At 28.6% G+C, this 12,895-nt stretch overlaps 1 protein-coding gene across 3 annotated transcripts in view; it reads left to right on the forward strand.

Annotated features, from left to right (window-relative positions):
- The window catches only part of LOC142323753 (uncharacterized), an 88,991-nt gene that overhangs the window by 57,145 nt on the left and 18,951 nt on the right, over nt 1-12,895 (forward strand). For all 3 annotated transcript variants that reach the window (XM_075363931.1, XM_075363929.1, XM_075363930.1), the window contains exon 2: nt 3,374-3,487. In XM_075363931.1, the coding sequence (XP_075220046.1) occupies nt 3,374-3,487 (114 nt within the window). The remainder of the gene's footprint in view (nt 1-3,373; nt 3,488-12,895) is intronic.

A 12,895-nucleotide genomic window follows, 5' to 3' on the forward strand; every position in this document is an offset into this window, starting at 1 on the left:
CCTCAAGAATTATTTATTCGAGATTCATGATAAATGCCCCATACGTAGAAAACTGTTGACGATGTTTGAACAGAATCGATTTTGTTTGCGGTTTGAAAATATTTAACGAAGAGCAATGGACATAATACATACGTGGTTCTGATTTTGTTTTGGCCTTAATGGACTTAGTTGAAAGTTTAACGGGCTTAATTTTAAACGTCGAGTTTTTTAAAAAAAACCGGTTGGGAAAGTTTTTTACCGATCACAATCAATTTTTCTAAGTATATTGCTGTTCTATATGTAGAGGGGAAATTAAAAATTATAATAAAAAATATTCTCATCGCAACTTCACTTTATTTCATTATACATCACAATATCTCATTAATAACACCGAATTATATCAAGCCGGTACTGTATGTTTCATATCAGAAGGTGTAATTGCAGAGGCAAAATGTATAGAAAATGGAAGGTTATTAATTTAGATTCCGATTTATTTAATGATGTATAATAATAAATTACCTGATTATAAATTTTGTAAGTTATAATTAAAAATAAATAAGACCTTCCCATCTAGAGTAATAGAAGAATGTGTTTTTATGAATTTGACAAAAAACTTTTCAATAAAGAATAAAAAAAAGGTAATTAACTAACGTAGTAGTTCTTTTAACCTTGTGTTCTTTTGTACAGAATTAAAAAAAAAATTATATGAACCGTAAAAGGGGAGATTTAAGAAAAGTACATAATGGAATTGTTGATGCTTGTAGAAAGTTGGACAGTGCCAATAAAAATTGTATTGTATTATCAGCAAATAGTAACTAATAGCTGTCTATAGAAGATACTTTTACTAATAATAATCTTTAATTGTATTAAATTATTTACAAGTTAATATTACAAATAAGTTCAGTACAAAATTACAGAACAATTTAATAATTTAAATTGAAATTACTTCTCAGTATTAAATATTTTCATTACACATTAGACTGAAGATTCGCATATTGAGTTCTTCATAAACGTGGTAATTGACTTGGTGAATCTAAAATGTGTTCTGTGTATAGAGGACTTCCAGGAGTAACTGCTACATTTTTGGCATTTCCAATGCTTTGCTGAATAATATCTTAAGCGTAACAGGCACAAATTGGATACATCGACAAAAAGTGTCTTTAGATCTTTGGCTCTTAAACATTTCAGATAATGCAATTTTCAGTGACTTCCAATTTGTGTTACACATTTCTAAAATAAATGTTAGGTTTATTTCTACTCGCTGTTATTATCTATTTTTGTTTTCAAACGAAGTATAAGATATTGTTTTGAAATTGATATTATGATCTTAATATGTCTTCCTTCTTTCTCTTCTAAATCAACTCCTGTAATCTATTTTACAATTAACGTCATCTCCCTCAATTTTGAAACAAAACCGGGCCTATATTTCCTTAAACATTTCCTTAAATTTTTAATCATATCTGAATAACGTGTCGAGCTGATTCTAATCTTAACCTCTGTGAGCTGGATTACTCAATATTCAAGTACAGTTTATTCTTCCAGTGCCGTCTAGTTCGATTATATACCAATATTTGATAATATTCGCAAATTTGTATGCTCAACGTGAGTTAATAAGTTTACGCTAATAGTCAAGGCCATTTTGGAAATTCAGAATTATATGAAAAATTACTACACGTACGTCGTTTCATCTAATAACAAGAAACCTTATTACAACATTTCATAAAAATCGGGGGGGGGGGGGGATTATAGTTTCGCCGTATTTCTTAATATTTATTATAAATATTTTCTATTTTACTTAATATATCGCTATTTTGAGTCTTGCTTCCTTGCTTCCCTCATTCCAACAATGTGAAAGTAGAAATCTCTCATTGGTTGATTATCTAATTTGAAAGTACTGTTAGTTTTGTGAGCAGTAGACTAAATTTAACAAATTTTATTCTATAAAAAAACCGTTATTATCGATAGTAGTCGATTGTGAAAGGTGCCAAAAATAATCTTACTGCATTAGCAATATTGTATACACTGTTTCCAGGGACACCGGACACTACTGATTGATGACTGTCAGGGACGTACTTCCACTATATTCTCAGGTTAATGGGTACATTTTCTAACCTATTTAAAAATGTTATTACTAAAATTATAAAGGAAATATGTTAAAAAATTATAGAATAAATTTTTCTTTATTGTGCAACGTGTACATCAGAAATATGCATTATTAACAAATTTAAAAATCATGTTGAAAAAAATAACAATTTTTTGTCGATAGCGTTATCAACAATTAAAATAATTATTAAAACACTTAACCTTCTGATACGCCTATCGATAAGAATTTATAACTGGCCAGCCGGATGGTTCAGTAATTAGGAACATTCTGGGATTTAGTTTACTGGTTTCAGGTTCAATTCCTGACAAAGATTTCTTCATCAACAACTTCATCAGTTTCATTCTAATTATTAAAATATTTCTGTGTCGTGTTTGAGAATATAATACTGATATTTTTTAACGACTTTTCGAAGAAAAGTACGGTATTACTTTTGGTCGCATGGCGGGAGGGGGGATGAAAAATGAACTTTCTTTACGTTTCGTGCTACGAGGAGTACAAAAATACTTATCACTTAAATTGAGGTTTTTTATATATTTATTTATAAGCCTAGTATAAAATTTTGTCGCTCGAAAATTTCCGAAATTACTTTATCAATTTCATTGAAATTTAGAAACGCTGTATTAGTGTATCAGAAATTTTGCAACTGAAGTTTTGTTTGATGAAGGTTGGTTGAGTCGTTCTTGAGTTAACCTCCAAAACGTTTAGCGGGGAAGGGTGGTTCGTTAAGATGCTGCAAATTCGAACGTTGACGTTTCTTTAACTGCAGTGTCTATTGTTAGCAATATTAATCCAGATTAAAAAAAATATTAAAACCAAAATAAATTAACAAAAAGACGATCTTCTTGTGCATAACTGGGCAAGGATCGTTTTTAATATGTAATAAGCAAGAATAGTTTCTGAAAACAAATTTATATCGATTTATTAATTCTTAATATTAATAATAATTAATAAATTAATAATAATATTATTAATTATTAATAATAATTAATTAATTTATTAATTATTAACTGAATTAATTATGTGATCTGAATATGTTTTGCGTAATTAAAGGAAAGCGAGATAATATTTCTGATTAGATTTAATTTAAATAAGTCCCACAATTTCGTATACATCTGTAACAGATAAGAATATTTTCGAATTCTTTAATATATTGAAAGTTTTAACGCGATAAAAAAAACTTTAAAAACAAATTATATTAAATACATTAACACTTTTTCTTCATTATACTTCCATTTTCTAGTTATATTCAGGAATAATTTTTTAAATATAATCTTTATTTTTATTTTTCAGATGTCTCATACGGTAACAGTAACTCGGACAACTACAACCACGTCCACATCAGCAATAATTTTAAACTCAGGGTATCTTAAAACAATGCCTGGTTTACTTAAAGTTCTTGAAGTAGTAAGTACGTTTTTAGTTATTATATATACGTAGTTTACTTGTACAATCTAAGTTAAAAGAAGAAGTTATAGATTTGGATTATCGTCAACCTCTAATAAAATCCAAATACCTGCGTTTTTAAATACAAAGATTTATACATATATCAAACGAATAAAAGTAGTTGACAAAGGATTGTATTTTTCATTCAATTATATAAAAGTGGGTGCTTTACTTTCACGTCCAATATTATAAACCACGCCTACGTTATGACGCATTGACTTGAATTGTTATTATTTCTGATAGTGTTTGTTAAAGGGTGTGTCTTTATAATAATACTGGTAAAAGGAAACTTCTAAAAATATGGAAAAAGAATTTGAAAAAAAACCGATCTCCGTAGCAGAGGGGAAGCGTCTTGGCCTTTCATCCGGAGGTCTCGGGTTCAAATATCGGTCAGACAAGCCATTTTTCATGTGCTACAAAAATTCTATTTCTACATTCCCACATACAAGCTTCAAAGATTTTGTGGTAAGTAATATATTAATTCATGCAAAAGAAAATTCCAACGGTTTTACTTTTCTCTGAAATAGATAATAAAAATTTTTTTTTTTGCAAAAGGAATTAAAATTAAAAAAATCGATAAAAGCTAGAAATAAAAATTTGTAAGTATAATCAGATACTGTTGGTTTATTGTAGAATTGTGAACCTTATCTTACTTTTTCCTACTCGGAAATTTCCTTTCATTAAAAATTGAATGAATAGTACTAAAAAAAATCTAATATTTCATATAAATACTTTACGCTCTTTGAATATACATACACTAAGTCTACATTTCTGTAGTAAATAAAATAATATGATTATATGGTAGTGCGAAGTTACCATAAAAAAAATTTATACTGACGAATTGTCTTATTTCTTTGATTTGCTAGGATTAAGATCAAAATCTATGTAATTTAATATTAATTGTATTTGTTTTAGGGTTTGAAATAAGTATATTTAATACTAATATATTTTTTTTTTTTTGTTACATTGTATTTACCATTAATCATATACATTTATAATTTTTTTTTAAATAAATAAAATATGAAACGCTAGTTTATCCATTCCACAGGCATTTGGATTCCGTTTGTTATAAAATTGAATATTATTTGAAAAAACAGTTTTTCCTTACCTATATAGTTATTGTAATTAGGCCTTTCTCATAGGCCGAAATACAAAGTATTACTGCAAGAATATTTTTGTTGTGTCAATAGGTATTTTAAATTACTAAATATTGGTCTGCATAATTTATATTTATGGATGTTATACATTATTCTGACAGCTGATTTTTGATCCTCAAAACTCGACTGACTATTGCAGGAGCTTCAAGATATTTCAGATAGGTATATATTTAGGCATAATAGATAATTAATTATTATTACAACTTTAGAATTTCATTAAGATGTTTTAAAAGAAAAATACGGTTTTTGTACTGTTGCTGAAAAATATCAATCGATCATCCCATAACGATTGAACTGTTATATTAAGTTAATGAGAAATAATAATCTAAGTAAAAAATAACATTAAATTAAGTTTTATTGCCAAAATCATTTCCAATGAAAAAAAATAAATAAAAAAATAAAATTGTTTTAAATAAAGCTTAAGAGCTTTTTAATAAATTATTAAAAATTATTATTTATTTTTTTATTTATTCATTATTACTGTTATTATTTTACTGAATAGTTTCTAGTGTTCTTACTGACCGATTACTAAAGTTCAAATAAACGAAACTCTATTGCGTCACATTTAACTATTTCTGTGCATGAATCAACAAGTTAAAAATTACGTTTAAGTTATATTTATTTATCTACCTGTTGATATAATAGTAAAATGTTGTTATACAATATTGTAGGCGCAATGCCAACTAAAACTCTAACCTTTCTTATCTGTATAATATATCTCAGTAGTCCGAGCAGTAGTTAGGCACTGGTATTGATCGCCCTCAATAGAGGCGCCAGAGGTTCGTCTGGCTGTACGGAATACGGATCCCGTTAGGCATAAATAATGTGATCTTTTGTATTTCCTAAAATTAATTACCTTTTCTTTTAATTGAGAATTCCGGTTTATTATTTTTAACGTTTTTAAAAGCTGTTAATAGAGTTATCATTTATCGATTAGAATATAAATTTAAATACGCAAATGTACATTCAGCCGGCAGCGTATCGGCCTACCAACCGGAGATCCTGGTTCCGAGTCTCGGTCAGGCATGGTATTTTCACACGCTATAAAACTGCCATTTTATCTTATCCTCTGAAGCTATACATAACGGTATTCCCGCAGGCTAAAAAAAAACTGATCAATAAATAATTATTAATTTCTATATAATAAATAATTAAAACCAAACTATTTTAATACTATTTTGCCCAGATAGAATTCTGTTTTATATACACATACACACACACAAAGTGATTTACGAAAAACATTCGGACATGTTCTACTGGTGAAAATAAAGAAAACGTCCATGTAAACATAAGTTCGGTATGCCTTCTTTAGCGAGTATCGACTGACGAAAGATTTAGCCCTGATTTTTGCGTCTTCGATAAAATAATACCAGACTGTAATTCGTGGGATCAAAAATAAAATGTAAATTTAGTGGTTTATATGAAATCTGACCTAAAACATTGAAAAATATAAGTTCCAGAACGGTATTCTTTAATAGTTTTCAAGAAATATTAGGTAAAAAACAAAATATTGAAGTCGAAAAGCATATTATTTTATGTTTGGCTAAAATAACTTTGTTAAACGGATAATAAATGCACAAAAGTCTTATACAAATGTTGTAGAGAATTTGATTCTGAGTAAAATGATATTTAGTAAATGGTACTTAGTTTCTGTCGAATTTATTTAAATTCTTGAAAAGTTTTGTTTAAAATTTGTATGGGTTTGTTACCCATTTAATAAAGTTATTTTACGCTAAACATAAAATAGTGTGTTATTCGATCCCAGTTTTTGTTTTTTGCCCCTTCTCAAAAACTACTAAAAATACAGTTCTGGGACCAAATTTTAAAATTTTTTTAGGTCATATTTCATATAAAACCATAAAATTTACCTCTTATTGGGGTCTCGAGGATTACTGTTTGGCTTAATTTTACCGAAGGCGCGGAAATCTGAGCGAAATTTTTCGCCAGCCGACATTCGCTAACGAAGCGTTTCCGAAAGTTTTATTATATGTCTTCTTTATTTTCACCAGTAGAAGGGATGTCCTAAAATGTGTTTCCTTAATGACATGTTTTATGTATCTAATATATAAACCAGCTAGTATAAATATATATATATTTTTTTTATTCATATGTGTTTTTGTCAGGGGTGATAAAATAGTTTCCAGTGTTTATATACTAGTTACAAGTCCAGTCTTCAAACGACAAAAATCTTATCTCCCCCTCTTTAAATCTGTTGAGCCCAAGAAAATATTTTGTGTGTGTGTAAATCAGTAAGCGATATGTATAGCCAAATAAAGGTTGAAATTCGATCTTTTAAACGTACTGTGAACAATTATCCATTGTTTTAAAGTTGTCTTTTACTCGATGCTTTTGTAAATGTTTCCTACATTTTTAGAATATAAACTAGAAATAAAAAATTTCATTATCCAGTTTCACCTAATCAAAGATGGGTTAAAAGGAAGTTCCGAAATATTTATTCACAATTAGCTCGTATCGAGTTTTTAGTTTCTATATTCAGCTTTTTAAAAATATTCAGGCGGATTGAGTTTTATCCTCTTAGAATTGGTTAAAAGAGAGGAGGTCTGAGTTGTATTTTCATAAAATGTAGTTATTTGTCCTGAATTCTAAATTTCTGAAAATATACTGAGATTTGAAATATAACCGAATTCCGTGGTATAGTGTTAGCGTTTCTGCCTTTGATCCGGAAGAATTTGTGTTCGAATACCGGGCCAGCCTTAACATTTTACATACGCTACAAATATTCATCTCTTATCAACTGACATTTGCAATTGCAATCGGGGTAATACTAGTAGCTGCATAAACGGATAAACAGATAAATAAGAATTATTTTTCGATCTCCGTGGCAGAGTGATAGCCCTTCAGCCTTTAATCCGAAGTTCCTGGCTTCAAATCCTGCGTCAGGCATGTCTTTTTTCATGCGCTACAAAATTTAGATTTCCATAGTCCTACGTACAAGCAACTTGTGAATTAATTCATTAGTCATGAAGATTAAATTTTACGTCTTTGGGACGGTTTTAAGCAAATTTGACATATGTAAACATTACAATACTTGATAATTGTTGGAATAAATATTCTTGACAAATCTCACTGTTGTAACACTGTAATAAATAGGAGAAAACATACTGTTTTAAGAAACCATTACGGATTTTCCCACTTATATAAATGTATACATTTATACATTTATAAATGTATATTATACATTTATATAATGTATAATATACATTATATAAATGCATATAATACATTTATAATTTAGTGAAATAAATTATCAGTGTATTCGTATTAAATGATATAGGAGATTGAGAAGAGATAGGGAAAAGAAGTAAGATAAAAGAGAATCTCTTCTATAGAAAAAATTGTAAGTAATCTGGAATGATACCTTTCTAATCTAAAAACGGCATAGTATTCTCAAGAAAACACATCAGTCAGTAATAAGTATAATGGCTTCACAGTGAAGAAATTGACTGTATAATGAATACTGTTTATTCTCGGAGAAAGCAAATTTGATTAATTTTATTTGTCTCTCAGTTTCCATTACGTAAGAAATGTTAGTAAATAGCAAATTTATATATATTTAGATAAAACTATACATTTTAGTCACATATCATTAGGACCTTAAAAATTAGTGAAATTTTTTTTTCTAGTTTTATTATCTTTCTAAGATTTAACTTTTACAAAGCATCGTATTAATCTAGTTCAACTTCCGCAGATAATTTTGTTCAGTCTTGGATCCACCATTTTTTGAAACAAATTTGTTAAATAAATTTGAACGATCACTTTTCGATAACTTTTATCGATAATAATAATGTCTATAATACGAGTATTCACGTTTAATTAATATTAATTGTACACTTATAATAGCATTCGTACATATAATTTTATCAATTTAAATCAAAAACGTGAAGTAAAATTTATAAATTATTTAATTTTTAATGTTATTTTAGAGCTTTTTAATTTATTTGTTTTATTTTTTGTTTATTCTTTTAATAAAATCTACACCGGTATGTTATAAAAATACATGTACAACAATAAGTGTACAATAAATCTTAAATAATAACAACAAAATTTACCATTTTTTTTCTGTAAAAATTCAATCAAAAAAATTATGTAAACTTGAAAGAAAACATTAATTTTAAAAAATTTTAGAAAATTATGATCTAGTAGATTAATAGGTTATATTTTAATAAAGAACCTCTGGACAATAACAAACCGACGTACTGTATAGTAATCGTTTATAGTTTGGGCGTGACATCTTAATAAGAAATTATGCTTAATGCATCGTTTCATTTTACCCTACATTATAATTCTTAAAACAAATGAAACATGACCTCGGTCTCTTTTAATTTTACAAATTATAGTACCGCTATATTAATTATTACATTTTAAAATGAATTAATTCATTACGACACAAAGAAAAAGACAATTCTTATTAAACTAAGTACTCTTACTATGTTTCATAACTGGAGACTACAGTAAAATAATTACATTTATAATATTTATTAAGGTTAAATATACATATTTTGTTATTATATCTGAACGTAATCTTCGGTTAGTAATTCTAAAGGAATTATTACATTTTGATTTTACCTTCAATTTATGATTTAGCTCCATGATTTTCAACATAAACATGAGAAATTTCACCAAATAAAGTAAATTGTTATTTCTACGATTAACTTGCGATTATTGTGGATAATGAACTTCTCACCGATTTACTTATCCCTATTACTTATCTCAGTCCCGAGTAACTAAAGAGTTAACATTTAAATGATTATAACTAAAGAGATCTTTAAAAAAATGATTTTAACAACCCGTAACGTTAATTTGAGGAAAAGGATGCAGAGACTTAAAAATCTTAACTGGAAAGTTAAAACCTGTCAGATAACGTTGCCCTTAGAAAGTTAGTTATTACTCTGAATAATTTTTTTCACTTATCCTTAGAGGAATAAAAAAACCGTAAAATAATAATTTAATATACATTTTACTCGCGTAGAATTTTTGCTATCGACTAGGTTCATCCTATCTTTGGACTGCCGTCCAAATCGTTCAAAAGCAGTCCAAAAAATATAATATATACATATTAAATATAATATATACATAGTGTACCACCACTACGGTGGTACACTATGTATACCGTCGACTATTTATATACTACAGATTTTTCAAATTAAAAGAGGCCTTCATCACTTTAGTCTATAAATAGTAGTTTATTGGCAAACAGTTACATAATAATTCACTGAAGGCGTTGAAAATTATGTTCATCCACTTCTATACACTTGTGAACACGTTTGACCGTGTTCCTGGGTACTCTTGTTAGCTGTACCTTGTCTATTTCCTGGATGGTATTGGTAATTTTTGTCTTCAAATTCCTGCAGGTGTATGGATTGCTCCTACAAACAATTTCTTTTAATTGATCCCACAGAAAGAAGTCGGATCAGATCAGGGGATTTTGTTGGCCACAATCCCTTAGAAATGATTCTTCCACCGAAAAAGTCTGAAGCATCTCCATAGTAGAACGAGCTGTATGGCAAATGGTGCTGTCCTGGTGCAACCAGCAATCGCGCTCATTCTCTTTCTGTAAGGCTATGAAATGTTGGATAATTCCTTGTTAGATGCAGCATCCACAGTTTTTTTTTTAAAACAAGGATTCTGTTATTCGTCGCCTTGAAACCGCACACCATACGTCTATTTTTTGTGGGTGTAGGGAAAATCCAAAGAAAATTTGCGGGTTTTCAGTCAGAAATACCGAACCCCAGGTCGAAACTGACTATTAACATACCCACCAAGGTGAAACCACGCTTCACCTGTGAAAACACTTGAAACAAAATGGCAGTGTTGCCTATAATGAGATTCTTGAACCGTTAACGATAGTGAACCCGTTTAGCTTAATCAGCATTAGTTAGCTCATGGAAAACCTGCATTCGATGGGAAAAACATTTCAGCATTCCTTACTGCAGTGTGGGCTGAACTTAATGAAATGTTTTTTCCTGGCTTAGTCTCGGCAAAACTTTATGAGAAGATCTTGTAACCGCCGCTTTAATGTCCTGTACGACATGCGTCATTGGAACTGACCTGCGTCGGGCACGTTTCTGGCCTAACACCGAACCTATTTCACGAATTTTTTTAACTAACTTTTGGATAACACTTTTTACTGGTGCTTCCTTTTCAAATTTTCTCTGAACTTTCGCCGACAGACAACAAGAGATTTCGTCTTTATAAGTTTCCATCACGAATACACGTTCTTAAATGGTTAACGCATACACGATTACGCAACCTTGTTAGGTTAACAACACACGATTACGCAACCTTGTTCAAAAGCCAATGCTCGACATACTGGCAATCCTCAAATATGCAGGTAATAAAGAGTCCCCTCCTCCACCATTGCAGAACCAGTCTTACCAATCTTTCAGATTATTTTACCCATCTCACACCAATATATGCATTTTAACAAAAATATGGATTCATTATAAACTACTGAGTTGGGGGCTTCCTTTAAGTTGAACACTCTATATATAGATCAACTGTTATCATATACGTATCGACAGTTAATGTATAAAAATAGTTTAATATTCACTAATCTTTTGGTTACAGGTCTACTAAAGTAAAGACTATTTATGGCCATTCCTTGATAGCTAAATGCTGAAATTTAGCATAATTACTCCTGAAGGATCTTTAGGAAAAGTAAATTAACATTAGTTTTAGCAATCCCAAAAAAGATTAAAAAGATGATTTATAAGCTTAAAAATCAGAACTTTCCTGTACGAGAAACGGGTATTTCATGCAGTCTATAATAATTACAATCTATATCATAAAAATTTCATTTTTGTATTATAAAAATATTCAATTGAGGATCGAAGAATTAATTTAAAAAAAAAAATTAAATACAAATAGAAGGACTCAATTTTTTATCCGTATGTTTACTCGTATCTTTGCTTTGTATTTATGTATTTTTTTTTATCTATTTTTAATAAATATTTATCTAATTAATATTTTCATTAGTTAATATCTGCTGATGATGATAGTTTAGCAGTTTTAATGAGCATCGAGTTAAAAAACGAATTTTTTTGTAGACGATTCTTGAGCGTTTAGTTTTCGCTCCATTAGCATATTATTGTTCATTCATTCATAATAAAAAACTTTAGCCACCAAAATATTTTTTTTCCAGTAATTTTATATCAAATTAATTTGGATTTTGGAGAGAAAGAATAAATTGTGCAAAATTATGTTTTGAAACCTTTATTGATAAAAAAAATTGTTTTTTTCACTTATTGATATTTATTTTAAAGACAAAATTAAGGTATCTTATTTATTACTTAGCTAAATCAGTGTTGCACCGAGAGGTTGATCTCAGAAGTTTTTTGGAAGAAAAAGAAACAAATTTATAATTTTAATATTTCAAGACAGAAAAAAAATTTGATACTTCACTAATAAAAATGAATATTCTTTTAAACGATGTGAAAACACTACATTTAATTTATATCTACTGATTTTATTTATAACATTTTTTTTTTTTTTAACTATCTTTGTTTCGAATTGTTTCTATAAAGAATGCTAAATGAATTAATTTAAATCATTTTTGCTTCCTTGTACAAGTAGTGTAATCACGGAAAATTTAAGTTTTCAGATTTCAACGGAAATATCCATTTTGACCATTCCTGAATCCATTTTAACTAGTTTCGGCGTGACGTCTGTACGTACGTATGTATCTCGCATAATTCAAAAACGATTAGCCGTAAAGAATGCTGAAATTTTGGATTTAGGATTGTTGTAACATCTAGTTGTGCACCTCCCCTTTTGATTGCAATCGACTGGACCAAAAGTTTCCAATAAAGCTCAGAGTTCAAAATATTTGGAAATTGGACTTTTTCTTAACTGCAGTAATAAGCCCTCATTGAGAGTTTTTCAACAATAAGTTGTACTTATCACATAAAAATAAATGGTACTTTTCTTCATTGGTTTCAGAATTATAGCCAAATAAAATTTTAGTTAATGAAATATTTGGTCTTACAAGGGGAAGGCACATCGGTTCAAATCCGACTTTATCTCCTTTTTTTAACTTTAAATATATTGATTTATTAATAATTTTTATCCTCCGATTGTAAAAAAAAAACTTTTACAATAAAAAATAATTCAATTATAAAAATAAAAAAAGATATGAAAAAAAAATCCGAAGTTATTAGTGAAATAAGATTTTATGTACTTTTAAAAATGTGTA

This window comes from Lycorma delicatula, chromosome 4, assembly GCF_047948215.1.
Source record: "Lycorma delicatula isolate Av1 chromosome 4, ASM4794821v1, whole genome shotgun sequence".
In the NCBI taxonomy this organism is placed as follows: domain Eukaryota; kingdom Metazoa; phylum Arthropoda; class Insecta; order Hemiptera; family Fulgoridae; genus Lycorma; species Lycorma delicatula.